The sequence below is a fragment of the Tenrec ecaudatus genome, chromosome 4, assembly GCF_050624435.1.
Source record: "Tenrec ecaudatus isolate mTenEca1 chromosome 4, mTenEca1.hap1, whole genome shotgun sequence".
Taxonomy (NCBI): domain Eukaryota; kingdom Metazoa; phylum Chordata; class Mammalia; order Afrosoricida; family Tenrecidae; genus Tenrec; species Tenrec ecaudatus.
In genome coordinates, this window is record NC_134533.1 from 37,561,515 (window position 1) to 37,589,023 (window position 27,509).

The window sequence follows — 27,509 nt, forward strand, 5'->3', positions numbered from 1 at the left end:
GAAAGGTAACATCTAGCTTAGCATTCAGATCACCAAGGAGTGTACATAATCACATAACCGCGCACGCGCACACCCTTCCCCCAACCCCCTCACCCCGCTCCAGGTTGCTTAGTACCGTCTTCTTTATAACTGTGTTAGGATATTTATAACAGAAACTTGTCACCAACAAGGACTACATTACAAGCTCACACTGATGAGAGATCGAGCACTCATTTCAAACTCCAAAGAAAATCCAAAGTTGAAATGTTTCTCCCTCCTTTGAGCATATAGAGAAGTCCTTGTGGCATAGTGGTTACATGTTGGGCTGCTACTCTCAAGGTCAGCAGTTTGAAACCACCAGTTGCTCTTTGGGAGAAAGATGAGGCTTTTTACTTCAATAAAGAGTTACAGCCTTGAAAATCCAGGAGCAAATCTACCCTGTCCTCTAGGCTTGCATGAGCAGAGTGGACTTGATGGCAGGCTCTGATTTTTGGTTAGAGGAGACAACTGAATTTTGCTTCTGTGACTTAACCTGCTCCTATTCCCAGTACAGAGATAATAAGATAAATATGTTATCATTAACACCCTAGAAAAATATGCAAGCAAGATTATCAACCATGTCAATCTTGTTAATTCTAACATTTGTATTTCATGCATTACAAAGCACCACGTAAATACTGATTTATGACATTAAATTTCAAATAATAATTCGGAGGCGTATGTGTCAACATATTTACATAGTAAATTAAGGTTCCAATGAACAATTTCTATGCAAATTGTTCAGTGGCAATGGTTACATGTTTCATAACATTCTCATTTCTGTTCTAGTTGCTCATTTCCATTAATCTAGTTTCCCTGCCCATCCCCCCCCCCACTGCATCTTGGCACTGGAGTAACTGTCGACTGTTTAGTTATGTATAGATGTTTTTTTAAAAGAAGCACAGTACTCACAGGTGGTATTGTTTATTTTATAAGCTAATCTGTTATTTACTGAAAAGTGACCTCCCAGAATAGACTCAGTGCAAAGCTTAAAGGGTCTCTCAGGGCAATAGTCTTGAGTATTCCTCTGGTCCAGCAGTTCTCAACCTGTGAGTCGCGACCCCTTTGAGGGTTTAATGACTCTTTCACAGGGGTCGCCCAATTCATAACAGTAGCAAAATTACAGTTATGAAGTAGCAATAATTTTATGGTTGGTGGGGGGTATGTTTCACCACAACACGAGGAACTGTATTAAAGGATTGCAGCATTAGGAAGGTTGAGAACCACTGCTCTAGTTACCAAGAATTTAGGTTTTGTTGCACATTTGTCATGGCCCATCTCTTGCATCCCTGTTCAGCATGGGTGGTAGTGGTAACAGGCATCTTTCAGTTCTCTTGAGGAGATGCGGCTGCGATTCATGTTGACCATTTGTCCTACAGACTAGTCTCATTTTTTATTCTCTGGTTTCCTCTTTCCTCATTTGTTCCAAACACATGGAGACCATTAGTTGCATCTTGATGGCTCATATTATTTTGTGACACAGTAACATAGTAGCACCCCAACATTCAACCTGGAACAGCAAGATTTTAGAAATGCCCCCCAATTGAAGTTAGGCCCAATGACCAGAAAAATACACTACTTCCTACCTCTAGTATATTGTAACAGTTTCTTTCAATATGGGCTGGCAGATTATTTAAGTATAACATAATCAATTTTTAGATTAAAATTATCTTGAGGTTCCATATGTTAACCATAAGAGAAAAACAATTTCTCTTTTAATTGAAAAGTAACCTTAATTTTTTTATTGCAAAAACATACTTTAAGTGCTTATCCTATGGAGAATAATGTCAACTCTGTTTTGTTTAATTTCTTCAAAGAAGATTTTATCTTCCTGTGAGGGTATTTTCCTATCCTCTGAGCTTCACTTGGGAGAACTGGTGGCGAGTTGGGCTGCTAATCTCAAGGTCAGCAGTTCGAACCCACCAGCTGATCTGTAGGAAGGATGAGGCTTTCTGCTCCCATAAAGATGTACGGCCTCAGAAGCCCACAAGGGGCAGTGTTCATCGCTCAATAAGATTTCTGAGTCTGAATCGACTTGATGACTATGCATTTGGTTTTTATTTGGAGTTCCACCGTCCTAAGATACTACGTAAGAATCAAATTTATGAAAATATTTTAACTGATCTTAATCCCTTCCAAAAAGCATGTCTTAGTCAGCTAACTCACCAACAAATGGAACATAAGCACGCCTAGAAGGAGGAGGCCTGGCAGCGTAGTTGTTCCTGTTGGGCTGCTAACTAGAGTCAGCACTCTGCAACCACCAGCCATCCCCTGAGAGAATGTGAAAGGCCCGGGTAGAGTGGGCAGGAAAAATGTGGCACAAACTAAAAATATAAAAACCAGACTCGTGGGTTGGTTAGAGACTGATCGTTCGAGCCCCATGCCTACAGCCCTCCTGTGATCACCCATCAGGTCTGGAGCCACAGTCGCCCCTGGGGCTCCATTCTCAGCTAAACAATAGACAGGTTGATAATGGAAGAATCACACTAGTGAGGTGTGCACATTTTACAATAATCAACCATTTGAGATTTTTAAAAAGTAGCTCTTCCTCAAGGACAAAGCTCAGAAAGGTTAGAAAAGACAGAGGAATAAAAAGAGGAAACACAGGGAGAGAGTTGGATAAGTGATAATACATTGAGGGGGTTGTAATGAATAAGAAAGAACAAGGTGTCTATTACTTACTGAATATAAGATTGAAGATTCTGCTTGTAAACCTTCACCCAATTCACACACAAAAAATATGTTTTTGTTTGTTTTTAATGGACTTATTTCACATCTCCTTAGCAGCCAATCAAGTCAATAAACATGTTCTTGGCTTTTTATTAGGCAATGCAGCAGCAGATATAAAAATTGAAAAGTCTGAAGACTACCAATAATTTAAAATAATAATCTAGAAATAATAGAGCTAAAAATGACTACAATATCATCAACTCAACCTGCTTCATGTTACTAAGATTAAGATACTGGTCTGTAATGACACAACAGTTAATAGCAGGAACAGAATGAGGTCCCAGGTATCCTGATTCAACTGCAAGGTCAGTAGTTCAAACCAGTCAGTTGCTCCTTGGGAGAAAGATGAGGCTGCTTGTTCCTATAAATATTTAACAGTATCGGAAACTGTAGGGAGTCAATCTACAATATAAGGTTGCTGAGTCAGAACTAGCTCAATGGCAGTGGGTTGTTTGTTTGTTTTTTTAGGGTTTTATTATTTTTTCCCCGGGGGACTTGCTTTTACAGCATACAGTGTGACCCCCAAGTTGAACCAGGCATTGAGGGCTCCATTTGTAATATACCTGGCAAGCAGCAAGTTGAGGGGAAAACCTAGCAAGAAAACACATTCAGTGGATCTCGAGGCAGAGCTTGTTGTTACTGACCTCTAAAGACTTCCCAGTCTGAGACTGTCTGCCTGCCCCAAAGTGCTCGGCATCCACCCCACTGGAACATTCCACTTGCTACTGTACACGAACAAAGGACACCACCGAATATAAAGTGTTGGACTGCTAACCTCAGTGTTGGGCATTCACACCCACTGGTGACTTTGCAGGAGAAAGCTGAGGCGATCTGCTCCTGGAAAGATGGACAGTTTCGGACACCCTAGACAGAAACCCTACACAGGGTCACCACGAGTCAGAACTGACGCCATGGCAGTGGGTAAAGGGGAAGCCTGTAGTTTCCCAAGCTCACTAATTTCAATGTGGGCACGTGGATTGTACAGTGCATGGAACTGCCAACCACCCATTGGTCAATGCTAACTTCATGAAAACAGTCTCACTGGCCTAGAGACTTCTGAATAACTTAAATGAAATCCAAATGTAGCACTAAATGCAGCAAAAAGTATGCAGCATATTTAATGGATAAATGTGCTCTAAAATAATAAAGGCCTAAATTCGGACTCCAATGTCCACGAAGAGTACCTGGAATCGGTGGCGGACAGATGATCAGTGTCTGCTGGAAAGCGTCAGCACAAGCAAACTGCGCAGGCCCCGCCTGCAGAGGCACTCCGTGGTGCACAGCGGGATGCGTGGACGTGGGTAATGCCTGCAAAGAGCAGTGAGCACTGTGTTACACAGGCCGTCTTCTCATCGCTACACAATATGCATTATGGCACTCACACACACGTCTTCAAAATCACAATGCTGTGATATAAATGGGCCTAGAAATCAGCACCAAAGGAAACTGACCAAACTGAAGCTTTGAAACTAATCCAACTGACTAAGAAAATCCTATTTCCTGGAAGCATTGTAGCACAGAAGGGCAGATGAAAGATACTGAAGAGCACAAAATCACCAAAATAAAGAAGCTCAGTTCAACTAGCTACCTCCCCCTTGTTGACCTGGGCAGACAAGGTCAGAGCTCCTCAGCACTCTAAATCCTACCTGCCCACATGGAGCACGGTACAGTGCCAAAGCAAAATGAAGACTGCTAAGAAAAGAGGAATGTAAATGATTAAACACTGTACATGCTTACCTGGCTTCTAAGTGTGCCAATTTTAGTAAAATTTGCCGTCAGATTAGCAGCACTGCCTGAAGCAACGGGTCTTAAAAGCGATGCTTTACTGTGATTATTTGTGTCACATGAATTTAGATGAGACTTACAAATATCCATAATATGAAAACAGGATTTTACACTGCAAAAGAAGATATGATGGGTAATTATATTGTTTCAAATGCTTAGAGTTGGTATAAAATTAATGTGTATTCACAGAATTTAAAAATCGTTCTTAAACAAATTCTATCATGTGTTACTTGGATTGTTTCCCAAATTTTAACCATTAAATCTTACAACAAAGGATAGGATTTCATATCAAGTAATAGTATATCTTAAATCTGAATTATTTCTGAAGATAACAAAATAATAAGCAGCTTGGGGTTATAAACAAATAATCATTTTATGATCCTTATCCTAAATATTTACCAAATTTCTTTAAATTAATTCTCCTTTAAAATAAGTTATGTGGTTATCACAGGAAGATATTTTTTAATGTTTGGAAGAAAATGTAGCTGGGCTGTACAGAAATATTAGTTTTAAAGACACTTCAGTATAGTAGACACTGGTCTATCCTATGTCTACTTTATTCAGTCTTTCAAAATTATTTTGTAAAAGCAATGTTATGGCATTTATTTTAATCCTTTCATCCCAAACACAAATAGCATGGGGACTGAAAAATTCAAAAATTCTGTCCAAAGTAATCCTGATAAGGCCTTCTGAACTTGAACATGTTTTCTTCTCTACAAACACTAAAACTATCTCCTTCCCTTCCACACTGAAGAAGAACAAAAGGAGGGAGAAAGAAAGCAAGTGATCTGAAGAGACTCAAAACAGAATAGAAACCTAAGGCCTATGAAAACTGAAATATGTCTTATGAGAGAAAACTGTTAACATATCCTTATGTACTAGGCTGGGGGTTAAAAATAAGACCACGTTTATTTTCAGTCTGGTGCTTTGGAGCAAGGCGATGCCTGCAATTCAGACTTGTATTCTCGTTCTCTTCAGCCACTCGCAACTCTGTGTGAACCTGGCTCGCTTACCCTCTTTGGCTCAGTTCACTTAAATTCAATGAAAAAATAAAGTCACTTTTCTAACACACTGATTTTCTACAGACCTAGTATTCTTATTTTTCCAAAATTACTTTAAATAATTGTGAAAATAACATACTGGTTGCTATGAGGGAAATCTAGAAGATGTTTCATATTAACAAAAGGATGGTTCAAAGTTTCCATGGGAGTAATTCTTAAATCTGCATCAATCAGCAACATTTTCTTCAAAAGGCTAACAAATTCTCTTCTATCAGCTTTCTCGGCCAAAAGATCACTTCCTTCCAAATCCATCACCGTGTTCACCTAAAAAAATCAATATTTCAAGTCACTAAACAAAAAATAAACCATAGAGTATAATGCATGTTAAAGCTTCACATTTTAAAAGGGAAGAACAAGGAACGACAATTATCTAAAAGCAAGACAGAACAATTAAGCCTAACAAATGCTCAAAATGTTTTGCGATATTGAGATTTCAAGTAGGATAACAAAATTGTTTTAAAGAAACAAGTATCTTTTGACAATGGGATGTAAGGAAAAGAAAATTGTTTGGGATTTTCCTTTTAAAAGAAAGTACTTTTAACTAAAGAATAGGAGAGTATAAATTAAAAATCTGATCAAGACAAATGCAATTTCACACCTGAACGCTCAGAATCTGTTTCATTTGAAAAGTCAGCAAACACTTCCACTCGTTAGGAAATTGTTGACTTGTTTTGGCATCCGTGGCCTTCCAGGCTACAAGAGTTGCCAGATTTGACTATGATACTCACATGCACTATATCATCCAAGCTGTTGAATATGTATTTTCTGGCTTCTTTAGACTTCATTCCTGTCTCTGCCTCATGCTCTTCTAGAGTCTTATTGAATATATCAAAGAGGAAAGATAATACATTGTTAACCACCACTTGTTAAATGTTTATTTCTTTAATCTAACATATAGTCTAATACATTGAATATTCTAACGTAATCAAAGCTCCAAAGGAAACAGAATTCAAAATCATAAAAGAGACCAAGCTTATTGGAGAGATGGAGACAGGTGGGACTCCCAAGGCTATGGTCCTTAGTCACCACTCAGGTCTAGAATGGAGCCCCCCCTCAGTAAATCAATCAATTAAGATGAAGAAGGCAACATTTATCCAAGACAGAGTTCAGAGGATTAGGTAAGGAGGAGGAGCAGACACAGGAAACAGAAGAAGAGATGAACTAAGTGGCAGTCCATTGAGGGGACTACAATAGATGAGCTGAAATAAAACGTGTATATTAGTGAATGTAAAATGGACGATCTGCTCTGTAAACTTTCATATAATTCAAAATAAAGTGTTCTTGTTGTTGTTTAAGTTCCTAAGAAATAACTATCAAAAGTGTATTTTTTTTAAATACAAAAAAAAACAACCAGAAGAACTTGGTCTGGCCAAAGGACCAAGCACACTGTCAATGAGTGAATTCCAACCCAAGAAAGCTTTTATAGAGAGAATCAAATTTGTTAATTAACTATCCCGTTAGCCACTGAGACTTATTGATCCCTGGAAAAAATCTAAACAATAAAGTAAGCACTTCAGATAAGTGGTCACATTCAGCCCTTGCTCTATCAACCTTATTAATGTAGAATTGGATAGAGAAGCTGAAATACACACACAAATGATATTATACTTATAAAAGATTAAGAAGCACAAAAAATGAGTTAAAATTATCTTCCTAGGTTAGAGATTATGCTAATTATTCTTAAGAGGTCTTTCCTCTTAAAGACAGGATAAAAATGAAAATTCTAAAGAAAAGTAATAAAATAAGTAAGGTTCTTATCCATACATATGCGGCATCTTGAAAAGAACGTGTATATGTGTGTTTGTAAATTACCTTTAATCTCCAACCAGAATGAGAAATATCTGTTTCTCTGCAAAAAAATCTTGTGGACTTCGTACCCACATTTAATAACTGTTCTCCTGGTAAACCTTGAGTCTGAGAAATGTATCGAATCTGAAAAACAATTTAGAATGCAGACTTTATTTTTCCATTTAACAGACATTAATTGAACACTTACTGTATATCAAAAACACTAAGCTAGATATTAGAACACAAATGAAAAGACAGCCAAGGTTCTTTATTTAAAGTTTAGTGGGGAACATACAAGTTACCAATTAGTGTCTTAGGTCTTTGAATGGTATGCACTAGGGAAAGACAGAGAAGCAGTACCTGAAACTACAGCCAGAAAAGGTGCCAGAAGAGATAATGTCCAAACTGGGTTTTAAGGACAAAAATAAGAGTTACCCCTGGGGGGAAGTGGGAAGAACTCAATCTGGCTAAGGGTTAAAATATGTTTAAATATAGAAAATTAAAGTGATACTAATCCACCCACCCTGAAGTTAAAAGTCTAGAAGCAATGGCAAGAGATGGAACTGAAGTGAAAACAGGAGAGGAGCTTTATCAGTAAAAAGTTTGGGCTTTCCTACACTGGCAAATGGAAATCTGCTAAAGAAATTTCAGCAGGAAATTGAAAGTGTACATTTTTTAAATGATATATAACTATGATGAGGGAATGAGGCCAGAGGAGAAATGAAAGTAACCTGGATTGAGAGAGAAAAAGATGAGGCAGACAGTCTACTTCTGTAAAGAGGTACAGCCTTGGAAACAGTGTGGGGCAGTTCAACTCTGCCACAGGTCGCTACGAGTCAGGACTGACTCATCAGCAATAGGTCTGTTTAGAGTTTGGGGCTTCTTCTCCGATTATCTTTATGAAACCCATAGTGTTTGTATATCCATGTAGTTTAAAACTTACATAAATGATGTTGTTCTAGAGGCCTGTTTACATCCATCTCTTCCTCCCAATTACTGAGGCTATATGCTAATAACCTTTTACAATCACAACAGTCCTTTGGAATTAACTAATAACTAATAATCTCTTTGGGTCTCTTTCAATATTAACGTCAGTAATTGAAGATTAGAATTGTAAAGACCAGTTTGAAATTGCCACTAGATGGTGTCCTGTCCCAGAGTACCATGCATGGCATAAATTGTCATTTGCAAAGCCAGAGATGCCTTTCTAGTATTTGACTGACATCTCATTTCTTCTCTAGCACTTAAGGGATCAATCAGGTGACTCTTTTGCTAGATGATCGATTCTTCCAGAGCTAGAGATAGTTTAGCATCTGTATCAAGAAGTTAGTCTCAAAAAAAAAAAAGAAGTTAGTCTCTGGGTAAAAAGCAGTGAGGTTCACTGAAGGAAACCAGGAAGAAAGGAAATCTTTCTGGAAACTGTCTTTCAAGAGGCATCTTAAATACAAGGGCCGGGAAAGGAAGATAGAAAATGTGGTATAAAAAATAAGAGTGCAAAGTCATTTCAAAAGACAGTTATAATGTAAATAAATATTAAATGATGTTGAGATTACCTCAGGAACATTTAATTCATCCAAATTAATTGCCTCTCATATCACTTTTAATATCGAAAACTAAGTACCGAAAATTAGTTAAGGTACAACTTATTGTACCATGTGTAATTTAAATTTCTCTAATTATAATTTCTAGCTTAAATGTTAGTGTATTATTATCTTTTAAAAATAGCCCACTATACATAAATTTCATAAAGAGAAAGTTAATTTAAATACTAGCATTTCCACTAAAATATGTTAGATGTGTATTTGTTTAAAAAGATTACTATGAATCTCTTTTAAGTTAAAAAAACTATTTAATAACAAGTCTCTTTCAAAGAAGGAGTAAGATGACAAGCAAGTGTTTATACCTTTAGCACAAATACTAGAGAAACTACAATAATGATTTTAATGAAGTACCTTTCTAAATTCTACTAAAATTATTTAAATTGTGCTGAACTAGGCTTAACGTACCATTCAAAAACAAATGAAAACAGCAGAAAGGGTTCCAGTGACTGAGGTATTTAAGGCCAACAATGGTTGTTGGTTTAAAACCAAAAGTCTTTGATGACGCCTTGGAGAGCACTTCTTTATTGGGAGGGACAAACAGTTAAGTAAAAGTTGTCACCAGAGCAAAGCACAATTACATAACGAGATACAATTCAGATACAAAAGCTTCTCCTAAGAGTTTTATAAAACTGGCTTTTGGCCAACTAAGTTGACATTGGCACAGAACTTTAACCACCACAGCTAGTTACTCTCTCATTATCACTGTCAGATTTATTCTCACATCGCACTATTTATTATGATTAACGTGCATTTTTAAAGCAAACATTTGCTATAGTCTTAAATATGTTAAGAGGAAGGCAAAGATATTTTATTTAGATGGAAGCCCTTTGTTTGGCACACGGTCATAAGGAGTTTCTAATATACAGAACTTTAGAAAGGATGAGGAAGAGCAAGGAAAACTTGTGGCAGTTACATCTCTTCTCAACATAGGCAAAGTGGTGGAGTCTGGCCTGTCAATCAGGTCAAAGCCAGTGAGGCTCTGTGTGGGCCTGGTCTTCTCCTGGGATTCTGGGAACTCTGGTCTTCCTCCCGGGAGGCGGGACACACACTCTCTGCTAGACATTCCTGTTGACAAGCCACACAGAGCCACGCTGATGGCAGCCAGAGCCCTGGAATTGCTTCCACCACCACTGGAGCCACAGACTGCCCACCTAAAGGCCTGTGATCTTCCTCCACTCACCATCATTGCATGCGCTGCGTGAATCTGAAGAGGAATTTATGGACTAGTATCGGACATAGGAACTAATATCAGACTTATGGACTTGATCTGGACTGGGCTGGGATGTTTTCTCAATATATAATTGCTCTTTGATATAAAACTCTTTCTAACAAATAAAAACAAACAAATTGGTTTGGGGACCTTTAAATTGTAATTTTGCTTATGAAACCTTACTTCAGTATCATTTTATTAATCAAAGATTAGCCTGAGAACTTGGATTTAAATTTTATATACCAACTTTGAAAACTTTAAAAAATGTTCACATGTAGTGTATACCTAGTATCTTGTATTCCTAAAATCTATTATTAGTCTTATTTCTGACGACTTTTACTAGATTATCAAGAGAGATCCATTACCTGGTCATACTCCAAGGCTCCTGGGTAGAGTGGCCATCCAAGGAATAATTCTGCAATCACACATCCCAACGACCACATGTCTATGGCTTCACAAAACGGCAACCCCAATATAATCTCTGGAGCTCTGGAATTAAAAAAAAAAAAAAGGTAAGGGTAGTTTTCCTTTAAAACCTCATGAATTATTTCATCTGAGATTCTAAGGATGGAAAGTAAAATGACAGAAAAACGAACTTTTATTTCTAGTAACTTTCCTTTTTTTAAAAAAAAGATTTCTTTGAAATCTAGCCACAGTCCTGAATTAAACAGAAAGGGGTCATATGTGCTACCCTATTGATATGATAAAGTCTCTACCTCTTAATCCTCATCCTTAAGGAAAGTTATAATACATAACATAAAAAATGTTATAAAACAAAGAAACATAGAACTCATTGAGACTATAGTTAATTGCCTCAAACGACTCCAACTCACGGCATCCCGAATGTGTCAGAATAGCCCCGTGGTCCATAAGGCTGTAGCACACTAGAAAGGGCCAACTTGCACAGTGTTAAACATAGGCACTATGGGATTGATGAAGCCGTCCTGGTGGTGCTGTGGATTGGGCACTGGGCTGTTGACAACACAGTTAGGAGTGTGCACCCACCAGTCTTCCTGAGTGAGCTCCCATGCAGACGTACAGCGCGGACCCCTACACAGGGTTGCTGTGAGTCAGAATCTCTCCATGGCGGGGTTTGGTTTTGAAAGGGTATAGCATCAACAGAATTGAAAATAAGATGTTCAGGGCTAACACCAAAAACATAAATTCCAAACAGCTAAAAGTAGATCTAGGCCCACACAGTCCTTTAGCACCCAAACGGTGAGTATTCACAAAGTGAGACCTTAGTCATCCAAGAAAGAAAACAAATTTTGTTTAAATAGGAAAAAAAGAATAGACATCAAAATACTTTTTAAATATTTTGGTAGAGGGAAGGTTTATTTGGAAAATGGTGCCAATAAAATTCATTCCCAGATAAATTCTGTTGCTCTTCTTATTGCTTTCCCATGAGAAAAAATAATAATAATTTATCAAGGGCCCATGAGGGAGGGAGGGGGAAAAAGAGGACTTGATGCAAAGGGCTTAAGTGGAGAGCAAATGCTTTGAAAGTGATTAGGGCAAAGAATGTACAGATGTGCTTTATACAACTGATGTATGTATGGACTGTGACAAGAGTTGTATGAGTCCCTAATAAAATGTTTGAAAAAAAAAAGAAATATCTGTACTCAAAGATGGAGTAACTGGATGACCCACATTCTGAGGTGATCAGTTCCTTACAATAATTTGTGTAATGAAAATTATAATTACCATTTATTGAATGTCATTAAGGTAATAAACCCTGAGCTTATAATTAAAAAAAAAAGAGCCTCCATATACAGATATATATGAGTGCAGAGGATGCCATTCATGTCTCCGAGCCATAGGTGAAACCACGAATCGGAAACAGTTTCACTACTCCTGGGACATCATGTACCCAGGCTTCGCAGAGTGTATGTGTGCTAGGCATATTACATGAATGATTATATACAATACATTTATGCATACATTCAATTACTTATCTATCTATATACAAAATATTTATATATAAATGTCTAAATGATAACAAGGAGCCTTGATGTCATAGTGGGTTATACATTGGGCTGTGAACAGCAAGGTCAACAGTTTGGACCCAGCAGCCACTCTGAGGAAAAATAATGACATTGTCAGTTTCACAAAGATTTATAGTCTGGGAAACTCACAAGGGCAGTTCTACTCTATCTAATAGGGTTGCTATGAATAAGAATCAACTCTATAGCAGTGAGTTTCATTTTTGGAATTTTAACAATAAGAAATCTGAAAGGAATATTAAGGAAACAATTCAATTTATAATAGTATCTTATACAATCAAAATCAAATACCTACGACTACATCTAACTAAAGACATGAAGAACTTACACACTGAGAACTATAAAACGCTGATGAAAGATATTAAAGAAGGCTTAATGAAAAGACTGTCGAAGGCCAAGGGGTTCTAAAAAGTTATGGGAAAATGGAATTAAAAGACAATGGAACCTTTACTCATTACTGGTGGGAATGCAAAATGGTAGCTATTTAGGAAACCAGTGTGACAGTTCCCCCAGAAACTACGAGAACTTCCATAGAGCCTGGCAAGTCCACGTCTGTGCATATGTACACAAAAGACCTGAGAGCAGAGACGCAGAAAAGAATGTGTACACCAATGTTCACTGCAGCATTGTTCACAGCCACAAGGTACAAACTTGTGCACATCAACTAAATAAATGAATGGATGAACACAATGTAGTACGAACACATACAATGGAACACTACTCAGCAAGTAGGAAAAATGAAGTCTTAAATGTTATAGTGTGAATGAAGCTTGAAGACATTATGTTGAGTGAAATAAGCCAATCACAGAAGGGCAAATACTATATGACTTTACTTACATAAAAAGACAAGAAAAGGACAATGTAGAGACCTAGGTTAACTGGTGGCTAATAACTAGAGGCAAGAGTGAAGGAGAAAAGGGGAGTTAACTGCGATGGAAAAATCACATTGATTGAGGGTAGGTTTGGACAGTCAATTATTTTAAGTGCTGTCAATAAGTTGTAAACCTGTAAAAAGTTGAATTGGTCAAAGTTAGGCGACAGATGCACTTACAACAACAACAAAACAAAAGAAGAGCTGCTGCAGCTACTCTGTACAAGGAAACACTCGTGGGATTTGCTTCCTTCTTCTGGACCTTAAGGTCATGATTTCATGGAACAACTCGTGATTTCATGGGACAAACTCATTTAATTGGCCTAATATGTTTAGGGCTACTGTTCTAGCTCCTAGTTCTTTGGATAGTTCTTGGGATCTTAAAAGCTTGCAAGCAGCCATCCAAGGCAAAATAATTGGATTGTATTCCGCTAGAGCAGGGGTAGATAAACTTTTGAGATGAAAGAACCATTCATGCCCTCTGGACAATTTAAAAATTATCTGAGAGCCATAAACATATTTTTATAAACAAATGAAATCACCATTATCTGAATAATATCCTTTAAAATTAATAACTGCAACTAAGTCTTATTTTCTTTCACTTCAGAGCCTCGTATATGTACCATGAGAGCCGCATACGGTTCTAGAGCCACATTTGCTGACCAACCCCTCAACAAGAAGACCAGAGAAAGAAGGAGGCTCTAGACTTTCTGGAGTCACAGCAGGATACCTTTAAAGCTTAAACCAAAAATATTCCCTAAAGTCTTCCGAAAACCAAACAATAGTTTACATGACTAAATTCATGGTCTTGGAAACCGCCTGGAACAGTTCTACGCTGTCCTACAGGGTAGATGATGAGTTGTAATGAACTAGATGGCAGTGGGCATATGAGATCAAATGGACAATCACAATTCAAAACATGAGCCAGGACCCTTTGGGGGGCAGTGAGTCTATGCTAGTGAGAAAGGAACGACGCAATAACGAAGCGTGAGACCGGTTGCACAATTAGAAGAATGTAATCAATGTCACCACTACGTTGTACATGCAAAACCTATTGTGTTGGTGTGTTCTTATGTATATGCAACAATAATGACAAAATAAATAAAATTTAGAGAGAAAACAAAAACAGATCTGGAGTGGAACTGCTTTTCAACACGTACACCAGCTGAGATTATGATGTAAGCAGTTCTCAGACCACATGAGGAAAGCAACATGGCAGAAAGCAGAAATCTACCCAAGATGACTTCCCTCTTAGAAACAAGATATTTATAATACTGCTTTTTTGAGCTAGTTAAAAAGATTCCGCCTTTTGCTAAAGACTTTCACGGTGGTAGCTGATTGCAAATAACTCCTAAAGTAGTACTTCCCAATCTTGGCTGCACATTGCAGTTGCTTGGTTTTAGGCACATACACACCCCACCTCCCCCCAAAAAACAAGCTCACTGTCATTAAATCGATTCCAATTCACAGTGCGTGACCCTCTAGGAGAGAGTAGAACTGCCCCCCAGGGCTTCCACGGGTGTGCAACTTTATGAAAGCGGACTGTGACATCGTTTTCCTACCAAGAAGCTGGGGAGTTTGAACTGCAAACTTTCTGGTTAGCAGCTGACTGCTTTAACCACAGGGCCACCAGGCCCCAGACCACTTCTATCAAAAACCCTAGGACAGAATTTAGGCTTCAGCAATTTTTTAATTCTTCTTGGTCACTGCAATAGACACCCAAAATAAGGACTAGTGTCCTAGACCCCAAAATTTAAATCCACTGAGAAAAGGATCCCATACTTTATAGCTCTTCCTACCAGGATAAAGTTCAAAACTTAGTTGCTCATCTACTCCTGGCCCTCTCTATTGAAATTAATACGTAAGACCACTAGACCCTTCCTCGGGAGTCCTTGGGTGAATCAAATGGTGAAATGCTCAATAGAACATGGTCAAAAGCATTGAAAGTTTATGTCAGTGTTGGATAATTTCATCATAATTCATTCACTTGTATGCTAAGGAAATAATCTTGAGAAGCAGGTCTCTATGAAGAGCAACATGGCATCAGGATTGGAAGAAGACTCAACTGTCTGCAGTATATAGATAGTGAAAATTTTCTTTGGGAAAAGTGAAGTGGACTTGAAGCATTTACCAATAAGATCAAGGATTTTTGCTTCACTGTGGATTTCTCTGCATAAAGAAAACAAAAAATCCTCACAACTAGACCAATAAACATCATGATAAATGAAAACATTGAAATTGTCAAGGATTTCACTTTAGTTCAACACTCCTGGAACTAACAGTCAAGAAAACAAGTAACATTACAATGGGAGATAGGAACAAATCTGCAGGGGTGGGGGAACTCTCTTTCAAATGTTAAACCTCTTTCAAATGTCACCTTGGGGACTTGGTATTTTTAATCGCCTCATATAAACCCAGAAGATAAACAATGACTAGGGGTGCCTGAAGAAACGATGCCTTTGGACTATGGTGTTGCAAAAATGCCCCACACCAAAGTGACTCATGGCAACTCTATAGAATTGCTCCTGTGGGTTTCTGAAACTAACTCGTAGTGTAGAAGAAAGCCTCATCTTTCTCCCAAGGAATCAGTGGTGGTTTCGAACTGCTGATCTTGCGGGTAGCAATTCAACATGCAACCACTATATCACCAGGGCTCCTTTGGTGTTGGTGACAAATGATGACTATTCCGTGACTGTCAAAAACAGACCAATCTGTCTTGGAATGCTCCTTACAGCTGAATGCTCCATAGAAACAAGGACGGAGAACCTTTGGATATGCTACCATGAAAGACCAATCCCTGGAGAACCTCACCATGCTTCATAAAGTAGGTCAGTGAAAAATAAGATTGACATGAACTGGCGGGACTCAAACAGCAACAACTCCGAGGAGAACCCTAGACCAGGCAATTTCACCCAGGGTTACTATGGATTGGAATCAACTCGAGGACCTCTAAAATCCACAACTCAACAAGATGGATTTGCACTGTAACTTCAGCAATGAACTCAAATCATAGCAGCAATTGTGAGGATGACTCAAGGCCAGATAGTGTTTCATCCTACAAACACAACAAAACATTTCTCAAACAAATCATGCCGACTCACACGAGGTCACTTTAAGGAGCTATCAGAGAAAAGTTTAAGTTTAAAAGCAGGCCTTGAAGAATGAAACTAAACTTAAAGTAAGAAAGACAAACTAAAACTCACTGCCAGCAAGTAAATTCCCACTCTTGGCAACCGAATAGTAGAGTAGAACTGTCCCTTTGGGTTTCTGAGACGTAAATCTTCATAGGAGTAGAAAGTCTCATCTATCTTCCCCAGAGTGGCTGGTGGGTGGGAACTACGCCATCAAACTACTTTGGGTATCAAAAGTAATGGGCACAGGTCTGTCTAAATAAGATAGGCTGGATGAACAATCTGGAGGAGAAAACATCTAGCTCAGAAGCAACAAAGCCCACATGGAAGAAGCACATCAGCCTGTGCAATCACGAGGAGTCGAAGGTATCAGGGATAAGGCATCATCAAAACAAAAAATTTTATCATAGTGGATAAGGGGGGTAGTGCGGAGTGGAGACCCATAGCCCATTTGTAGGCCACTGGACATCCCCTTACAGAAGGGTCTCGGGGAGAAGAGCCAGTCAGGGTACCATGTAGCAACGACGAAAAATACAACTTTCCTCTAGTTCCTAAATGCTTCCTCCCCCCCCCCCCCCCACTATCATGATCCCAATTCTACCTAGCAAGTCTGGCTAGACCAGAGGATGTACACTGGTACAGATAGGAACTGAAATACAGGGAATCCAGGGTGGATGATCCCTTCAGGACCAGTGGTAAGAGTAGCAATACTGGTAGGGTGGAGGGAAGGTGGGATAGAAAGGGGGGACTAATTACAAGGATCTACATGTAACCTCCTTCCTGGGGGATGGGCAACAGAAAGTGGGTAAAGGGAGATGTCAGACAGGGCAAGATATGACAAAATAATAATAATTTAGAAATAATTAAGCTTCCTGAGAGGGGGGGGCGAGGCGGGGCAAAAATGAGGAGCTGATGCCAGGGGCTTAAATGGAGAGCAAATGTTATGAGAATGATGAGGGCAATGAATGTACAAATGTGCCTTACATAATTGATGTATGTATGGATTGTGATAAGAATTGAATGAGCCCCTAAGAAAGAGATTTAAAAAAAAGTAATGGGCACAAAAGTTTACAAAGCTATATACTTATATAACTAACTGATCTATATTCTATGTTCCATAGTGTAAGAAACCAAATTTTTTTAAAAGAGGAGAAAGAAAAACAACCATGACATTCAGTTGATGCAAGCCTTTTCAAAATGGTTGTTAGTTTTCCAAGACAATCAAAAGAAAAGGACAATTTTGCTCTCATGGTTTCAAACCAACTTTTCATTCTGTGTGAATCCTTGTAAAAATATACAGTAGCCCCAAATAAAATGATTTTTTTAATGATGGAGGTAACATATATACAAATGTGCTTGATGCAATTGATGTATGAATTGTTATAAGATCTGTAAGAGCCCCCAATAAAATGATTTAGATACGCACACACATACACACACACAGTAGCAGTGCAAACATCCACTGGCACAGAGCACTCGGAGTCTGGCAATATTCTATGGGTTTTCTATACATTAATTCATTTAGTATTCAAAACAACCCATTTAAAAGATGAGGAAACCAACACAAAAGGAATTACGTAACTTGTCTAAAGCCCACACAGCTAGTAAATAGAGCTGGGGCTCAAATCTATGTTTTATGCTTACAGAATGCACATTTTTAATACATAATCCCCCAAGATTATGAAAGCTATCAATGTTTTAGTTTATTGAAAGTCCTACTGGTAATATGCTATTCTGAGACCAGTGGTTCTTCTCTTCTCTCTCTCTAAGCCTTTGACTGTAACCTTTGATTTTGACTAGCCAGGAAATAAGAGTATAAATATATTAAGAGAGCTCAAGTTGACACTTAACTAAATCCTTTCTTTGATCTTTAAGCATTTACTCATCTCAACCATAAACAATGTCTCACATTACATATATAGACGTCTTCTCTTAGTTAAAGAAGGCTCTGTATTTGGGGAGCGACTATGATCCCAGCAATGACTGTAGTATCCTTGTACAGACGCTGTTAGGAAATGAGCTCACAGGGCTTGTAACCTACTAGTCAGAAAATGTGATTACTCATAAACACGGATTCAGCCTCATACACTCAAAAAGCCCTCCCTATACTTGTCCCAAAGACAGCAAAGACCTCAAGTGCTCTGAAAATGCACGTACGAGATAGGGTCACTCTAGCTAAGCAATCGCAAAGGGCAACTCAATTACAGTGTTTTAAATACTTGCAAATCAAATCAATCAAAATCTCCCTAAGAGTACAGAGTGTTTATCAGGTTTGTGAAGGAGGAAGGTGGAAGGGTTCTCACCTGTGTTGAGAGGTTAGGCTTGAGATAAGCATTTGAAAAACAGATTCAAGGCAAAAGCAAGTGATTCTTGGGCACTCATGTCTGGGAGACAGTAAAGTGCAAAACCAAAGTGGGAAGGGCATCCACATTTCAGTTTACAAAGGATACAAAATCTAGAAAGCTTGGATTGAAACAAAATTCAATGCCAAGAATGAGTCTGAGCTGGCAGCTTATAAACAATAGTTGTTTCCAACTTCGTCATTTCACACACAAAAAGAAAACGGTAACATTTTACTATATAGCAATGTAAACTGGACAAAAGGGGGCAACATCTACCTTGTACTTGATTTAAAAATCATCTTTATACTACATACATAAAAATTTAAAATCTGGAGAATTTTAAGTATCAAATTTGTATAAAACTTTCATATAAAATATTTTCCAAAATTTTAATTGTCTACTCCTAAATATAAAACCAAGAAAAATAAAATGCACATCCACCCAGTTATAAATTATTTCTTTATACATGAATTTATTTATAGCAACATATTCCTAATCATCAAAAGTGATCAGAAAACCAAATCTGTTACAGCTACCCAATGAGGTATTATTTAGCAATAAAAAGGAATGAAGTACTCATAATTGCCACATGTATGAACCTTGAAAATAGCATGGTAGGTTAAAGAAGCCAGTCACAAAAGATCACAAATTATATGATTCCACTTATAGGCAATGTCCAGAGTAGAGAACTCTAGGGACAGAAAATAGCTGAGTGGTTGCTCAGGTTCAGAGGGTAATGGAGAAACAATGGGATGTGTAGGGTAAAAGACAGGATTTCTTCGTGAGGCGATGAAAATGCTCTCCAAATGATGGTAAACATGGCTGCATGGCTCGTGTGCGGACTAAAACACCGTTGAATTACACAAGCAAACAACTTCAAAGCAACCCTGTAGAAGGTTTCTTCTGCAGCCATAAATCTTTATGGGAGCAGACAGCTTCATCTTTCTCCCAGAGTGGCTGGTGGGTTTGAACTGTTGACCTTGAAGTTAGCAGTCCAACACTGACTAGGTGATATATGATTATGTCACAGTAAGCTTGTTATTGAAAAAAAGTTATGAGAAATTTTCGCTTGTCTCTTTGACTTTAACAAAACATTCATATATATGGTTGTTGTGAAAATATTTTCTTATTTTGGAGTAGAACTGCAAAGTCTATATTTGATCTTCTGCCAACATAGCTATATCATTTTATAGTCCCACTAGCGATATAAGATAGTTCCAATTGCTCCACATCTTTGCCAACACGTGCTACCATGTCGTTTTTACTTTCGCCATCATGGAAGGGATAAGGATGCTTCAAAGGTGCATGGGAAAACTTCATTATCTTTTAATTCCATTTCGCAAAAAATCTTCTCATAGTTGTGGTTCACATTTCCCTAATAGTGAATGATATAGAGCATCTTTAAATGTGTTTATTGGTCATTTGTGTATCATCTTTGGAGAAATGTCTATTTAAAACCTATTTTTCAAGTGGATTAATGAGTTTTAAGGGCTCTTTATATTCCATACATCAACCAAACCTACAGTCACCTCACAGGAACCCAAGATTACACATCTATAAAAAAAGGGTCCCAAGATTACAATCTTTACAAAAGCAGTCTCATCTTTCTTCCTGAGGGCAGCCAGTAGATGTGAACTGTAGACCTTTGGGTTAGTAGGTCCAAAGGCTAACCAACATTTCTTCATTGCAAAAAAATTTTCTAATTCTGTGGATTATCTTTTCACTTTCTTAATGATCTCTCCTAAATTTTGTGTGTGTGGGGGGGGGGGGGGGCCAGGACCAATAATCACTAGCAGCCCAGGTAGCAAAAATTACGCTTCCGAGATCTCTTGATGTCGATTCCGCACGTAGAGCAATAGAGATGTCGTACGTGTGCCACTTAACGACAGAAGCCCTTTTTTCTCCTAAATTTTTTTAAAAATTAATTTTAATGATATCCAATTCATCTCCCCCCCCCCATATGTTGCTTGTGTTACATTAAATCTAAGACACCATGAGCTAATCCAAGGTTTTCAAGATCTATACCTATGTTTCCTTATCAGAGTTTTATAGATTTAGCTCTTACAGTTAGGTATCTTGGATTCATTTTCAGTTAACTTTGTTTTTATGTGAGCTAGGGTTCAAATCCATTCCTTTGCATGTAGAGATCCAGCTGTTCCTGGACCATTTGTTGAAAATACTATTCTGTCCCCACACTGGGTCGTCTTGTCAAAAGGTTTCCTTGTCAAATGTCAACTCACCACAAATGTGAGGGTTAGCTTCTGACCTCAATTCTACTCCACTGATCTATCTGTCGATTCTTAAACTAGTATCATGCTTTATGACAGCGGCTCTTTTCATTTCCCTCACTTCTTTTGAGTAACCCTGGCAAGTTCTTTAGATTCTAAGCGTCTTTTTTCCAGTCAAATCTCTCTAACATGGCATGAAATATTAGACCACCAATAAACAACTAATAGGAAATTCATATGACTCACACTTGATTGTGTTTCCTATGGAAACTTTGGGATAGAAACAAATCAGGACCCTGTAGCTCCCTAAATCTCAACTATGAAATTATAATAATTATACTGTGGAATCTTATCATCACCATTCCCACCAGTGCTGTTTGAAAAGAGATCTGATATACACATTACAAACACAGCAACTCTAAGGAAATATATACACCCGAGTTTTATGAGCAGTTACCTCTGAGGAATCAAGATGGCAAAGAGGAAAAGGTATAATTTCTATAACTGTTGACTGTTTCTAAAGTATGGAATTCTATATTAGAAAAAATGTTAATACATTTCAGTCACATGTTTTATAGAAATTTCACATTTTCTTATATTGTTCATATTGTCAAATAAGAGTACAAACCACCAAACTTTTAGTAAGTAGCTCAGCTCAAAACTATTTATGCCACCCAGAAACACTGCACAGTCAGTGTTCGGTGAAATTTCTAAATTTCCATTAATTGCGAGCAAGAATTTTCTAGTAGAGTATGGGAAGTGGCAATGTGCTGGTTCGGGATGGGAAAATCCCTCAAGAATGAAGAAGTTCCTTAGAGATACCACAAAGGAGACACTTCTAAGAACACAAGAACTTACAATGGAGAATCCTTCTAAATCATAATATTTAAGAAAATATGAAATAATATTAATATAAATGGTGCTTTAACAAAAGAATGACTACTAAAATATCAGAAATAAGGTTATTTCCAGAAGGTGCTTAAAAAGAAACCAGCCAACAAAACTTTGCCACTCTTAGAAAAGCAAACAGATTTCAAAACAAGTCATAAATCACTTGTAGAAAATAAGCTTTTCATTTAGAGTTTTTTTTAAAAAAACCCATTTTATTGGCACTTTACCCACAAGTCATAAAATTTAATAATTCAATCATATCAAGAAGAGTTGTACAATCACAAATATGCTTGACACAATGGATGTATGTATGGATTATAAGAGCTGTACGAGCCCCCAATAAAACGACTTTAAAATATGCAAATGAAAAACAAAAACCTGCTAATCACCTATAACCATTTTTTAAAAAACCCAAACACCTCTTTCCTGTATGTTAACTTGTGGGGTCAGGACTCAACTCTGAAATAGCTAAAAGGAGAAATTGGGAAACTCCACCGCCCCCACCAAAAAAAGGGCTGTATAATCATAACAATCAATTATAGAACATTTTCTACTTCCTTGTACTCATTCTTATTCCTGTGATTTTTTATTGTGGCAAAATATACACAACAAAACATCCTCCAATTCAACAACTTCTACCTATATAATTGAGTTCCAGTGATTTACTCTTCATGTTGTACAACCATTGATATCCTTTTCCAAATGATTCCACCACAATTAACATAAACTTCATGCCACACCCCATACCCCCAACCAAAAACTCCTCCTCCTTCATCCCTGGTCAAGTTTGTTTTCTCTAGAGGTTTTTCCATATAAGAAAGTTGTTGCTTGTAGTATTAACATGACAGCATATCTGACACCAAAACAATGTTTCCATGAGTACAGCTGCAACTAGTTAATACATAACATTTTGGAAATGTAATCAAAGTAAGGTTCTTAAAATAGACACTCATTCAAATGTAACTTAGTCCTGAGCTAAAAATATCACAATTAAAAATATCCCTATTTCAAGGCCACTAAAGCTTTTAAGTATGCTGGACAATGATCTAGATCCAAATGCCATTTTCAAAGTACAAAAAGAAACAGTCAAAATTTCCAAAACCTACTAAGTTTTAAACCTGGGGAGAAGAGAAAAGGAGATAGTAAAGATGTAATGTTCATTACCAGCATGCCAAATACATAATTTACATCCTAAAACCAATATAGTTGTATATCTATAAATAGCTACACTTTTCTGTAACTTTATACATAAATAACACACAATCTTCTAATTGTGTTGTTTTATTAAATATCAGTATGCCAACTCCTCCCTCCTTGTGGGAGCTATTTTTGTAAATTATCTTTTTCTCATATATATATATATTTCCCTTTTAATTTCTTAAATTTCAGACTTAAGCAAAAGTTTCAAATATTGTACAAAGAAGTCTTGTATACCTTTCAAACAGATTCCCTAAATGTTAAAAATTTTACCACACTTGTAGAATCTTCTCTCTTTTACATACACATGAGTGTAATTTTTTTCAACCATCTATGACTTCAGTTCCAAGTGTTATGTCCCTTTAACCAAAAATACTTCATTTAGTGTGTACTTCCTAACAAGGATAGTCTCTTACATGATAACAGTATATTTTTCAAACTTAGGAAATATTGTAGCAACACTATTAATCAGATGTTTCCAATTGCCTGTCCAATTTCCCTTTATAGCAAATAATAAACCCTGAATTCACGTCACTTTATTTCCATTTAATCTGGAGTAGCTCCTTAACAATTATTTGTATCTGGATATTGACATTTCTAGAGTACAAACCCATTATTCTGTAGAATGTCCTTCAATTTTTATTTATTTCACATTTTCTCACCGATTATTCAGATATTTCTTTTTGGCAGGAATATAAAAGGAGGGATGCTATCTTACAATGTAATTTTTAGAAGCACATGTTTGAAAACACTTCTACCATCAATGTTTTTCAAGGAGTACTTCCTGTGCTTCTCAGAACAGATTGTGAGATGTTGTTATAATCAAATAAATAGAAACTTTGGAACCCAGAACTGAATGCACATCTCAGCTCTGACAGTCACTACAAAACGCAGGCATAACTGTAGCCTCTGTGTATTCCTTTCAAAGTGAGGACTCTCTATCTGTCTTTCCATATTACTCCAACAATGAAATCCAGATAAGCACATGCTCAATTTCCCTTTCACTAAGAAGCTTTTGAAGTAAGTGTATAAGAGCTATTGTCCCAAGATTCCAGGGTTAATGAATAGACATGCAAAGACAAAAATTAAGGTTAACCTATAATCTTGTTAAGATACAAAGAAATAAAACATGCCTTTTATAAAATGCCCTGATAATCCTGATAGTGTCTCTTTAGGACCCCCAGTGGTGTGCTGATTATGCTTTGAGATGCTACCTGCAAGATCAGTGGTTCAAAACCACCAGTTGTTCTGAGGGAGAAAGGCGGAGCTTTTTATCCCTGTAAAGAGTTAAAGTCTAAAGAATTCACAGGGGCATTTCTACTTTGGCCTATGTGGTTACCATGAATCAGAATTCACTCAATGGCTATGAATTTGAATTGGTTTTGGTATTGTCCATAAGATCAGGAGCTGCTTCTCACACGGCTTTATATCCAAATATGGCCCCAGGCAGAGTATTTTACTAATATACGTTACTCAATAAAGATGTATTCAATGAGCATAAAACAATCATTTCAACGCAATGCGTCCACAACATTTTCCTTTCTAATGCATTATTTGAATTAAATTATCATATGATGAACTTCAATACTGTCAACAAGAATAAGCAATCTCTTTACCTAGAGCAATAGGATTTGTAGGAATATGAAAATATAAAATTCACACACATACATTTTCTTCCATATACCGTGCCTAAGAGCTTACCAAAAACTGTGGTCTCAACAAATAACAATTTTCTAAAGAATTCAAGGAACACGGAGAAGCTACCAAATATATTGATTGGATTGTGTTCTGTTTAATACAGAAACACAGATGGGATGCTTGGTAGGTGGCACAGATTAGTATCTCCAAAGAGAACAACTATAAAAGCTACACACACACACACACACACACACACACACACACAATAAATAAATAAATAAATAGCTGGGCAAAGTCTCCCCAGAACACACATGACAGCCAGGGCTTGAAAGGACAAAATTTCAGAACAAAGGGAAATTATTTTGCAGTGATCCTTGCATTTACTTGAGGTAGCTGCCAATTCATAGCACAGAACATAGAAACTGAATAGAAGCAGTGATTTAGGGCCTGCGGCTGTTCCATTGGCTTGGAAAACAAAACTTGGAATTCAGAACTGCCAAGGAAAAGGTCCCTTGGCAATTATCCCAGGTTTTCAACTGAACTCACAAAACAGAATAGCTAGGAATAATGGCAAAATGGAACACACCGGCCAGTCTGGCTTCAAGACTGTGATCTGCCGTCTTTACCTGCTATCTACTGTATGATCCAATTCTCTCAGGGGTTGACCATATCATCAAGCTTCCCAATAAGGGCACTGTTACACAGAAGTTTGTGGAATAAAGAAAATATTCTCATTTACACTAGCAACAGTAGTTACTTAGCACTTGAAATGTGTGGGGAAATGAATTTTCAGTGCTATCAATTTTTATCTTTTTAAAAATAGCCACCATTGATTAGTGGCTACTATATTGAGGCGCACAAGAGTAATCATAACAAGTCCAGTGCTCAAAGGAAAACAATAAAAATCAAAAAAGAAAGAGCTACCAGTCTAACAGGAAGTATATTAATATAGCCAAACACCAAGGTGGGGATCGGGGGTGGGGTGGGGTGGGGTGGGGGACTCAACAGGAGCAGCCCCACAGTTATCTAGTTATTTTAGTTATAAATAGGAACTTAACATAACAAGGATAAAATAACAATTACAAACATTTTCAACAAAATTAATGAAATCAAAGAGCAATTAACTAGAAACTAGAATAAACCTTCTGGAAACCAAATAGAAATAGCAGAATTAAAAAAGCACAGTACCTAAAATTAAGAATTCAATGGATAGGTGCCAGACCTTTATTTCTAAACACATGTACAACATAAGCAAAATACTCATTCAAACCCACTATGTTAAGGGAAACAACTCTTAGGCAAAAAAGTAAGTGCTGTTATTATTCCACTTACATGAAGTTCTAGAAAAGGAAAAATTAATTGGTGATTAAAAAGAGAAAGATCAATAGTTATGAGCGAGGGTGGGGCAATAAGAAGTGGTTGTTTAGGAAGGGGCATAAGGCAATATTCTAGAGGGGATGTTAATGCACAAATCTTGACAGGAATTTGGACTACACAGGCACACACATCTATCAAAACTCACTATGTGACTGGCGTCTTAAAGGGTTGAAGTTAATTAAACAACAGCCATCTAGCAGTGAAGCAACAAAGCCCACATGGAAAAAGCACACCAACCAGTGTGATCACAAGGTGTTGAATGGATCAGGTATCAGGCATCAGAAGACCCAAAACAACCATTTTGATGTGAACGAGGGAGGTGGGAGTGGGGACCCAAAGCCCATCTGTAGAGAACTGCACATTCCCTCACAGAAGGGTCACAAGGAAGGGACATGCCAGCCAGAGTGCAGTATAGCACCGACAAAATATACAACCTTCCTCTAGTTCTTTAATGCTTCCCCCTTCCCCCACTATCATTATCCCAGTTCTACCTTACAAATCTAGCTAGACTGGAGCACATACACTACTAGAGATGAGCGCTCTCAACAAAAAATACAGAACAGATAAATCCCTCAGGACCAATAATGACAGTAGCAATACCATGAGGGTCAGGGGAAGGGGTGGGGGAAGAAGGGGGAGAAAGGAGGAAGTCATTGCAAAGATCAACATACAAACCCCACCCCCACCCCAAGGGGGATGAACAACAGAAACGTGGGTAAAGGGAGACAGTAGACAGTGTAAAAAATCAAAATAAAAATAATTTATAAATTGTCAAGGAAGGGTTCTTGAGGGTTGGAGGGTGGGGAAGGAAGGGGAAAAAAGAGGAACTGATACAAAGGGCTCAAGTAGAAAGAAAACGTTCTGGAAATGATGGCAACATATGTACAAATGTGCTTGATACAATTGATATGTGGATTGTTATAAGAGCCCCCAATAAAATGAATTATTTTTAAAAACTCACTTAAGATGCATGTATTTCACTGCATATAAAATGGACCTCAAAAACATTAAACTTTATTTTATGCTACCAATAATGAAGTGTTAAAGTGTACAACTTACTTTAATTGCAGCAAAAAAATTAAGATGGGCTGATGGAGGGATAGAGAAATATATTAGGTCAAGCAAAGGTAAAAAAAGGTTCCTTGGGGAATCCAGGTGGGGACCATGCAGATGTTCACTGTACAGTCCTTTTAACATAAATTTGAACATCTCATAATAAAATAGGGATTTTAAAAAACATAAAAAGTACAGCCTGGAAATATCCAGACTGAAGTACAGAACAAGAGGCCAAATGCAAAGGGGACAGGAGAAGAAAAATTTAAAAATACCAGGAACACGTAGGACATTAATTTTGGAGATATATACATACTCGCATATAAGCCAACCCGAATATCAGCTGAAGCACCTAATTCTATCACAAAAACTGCATTAAAAATGTGCTGAACAGGGAATCCAGGGTGGAAGATACCTTCAGGACCAGGGGTGTGAGGGGCGATGCTGGGAGAGTGGAGGGTGAGTTGGAAAGGGGGAACTGATTACAAGGATCCACATGAGACCTCCTCCCTGGGAGATGGACGGCAGAGAAGGGGGGGAAAGGAGACTCCGGATAGGGCAAGATATGACAAAATAACAACCTGT

At 37.6% G+C, this 27,509-nt stretch overlaps 1 protein-coding gene and 1 non-coding gene across 7 annotated transcripts in view; both read right to left on the reverse strand.

Moving 5' to 3' along the window:
• HIPK3 (homeodomain interacting protein kinase 3) overlaps window positions 1-27,509 on the reverse strand; it is a 94,011-nt gene that overhangs the window by 7,985 nt on the left and 58,517 nt on the right. For all 6 annotated transcript variants that reach the window (XM_075545922.1, XM_075545923.1, XM_075545919.1 and 3 more), the window contains exons 3-8: window positions 10,559-10,682; window positions 7,407-7,526; window positions 6,323-6,409; window positions 5,674-5,858; window positions 4,486-4,645; window positions 3,933-4,056 (exon numbers count right to left, since the gene is read on the reverse strand). In XM_075545922.1, coding sequence (XP_075402037.1) covers window positions 3,933-4,056; window positions 4,486-4,645; window positions 5,674-5,858; window positions 6,323-6,409; window positions 7,407-7,526; window positions 10,559-10,682 — 800 coding nt within the window. The remainder of the gene's footprint in view (window positions 1-3,932; window positions 4,057-4,485; window positions 4,646-5,673; window positions 5,859-6,322; window positions 6,410-7,406; window positions 7,527-10,558; window positions 10,683-27,509) is intronic.
• Window positions 20,307-20,440, reverse strand: LOC142447735 (U11 spliceosomal RNA). The gene has a single exon (XR_012784393.1). It is a non-coding gene; the product is annotated as a U11 spliceosomal RNA (small nuclear RNA).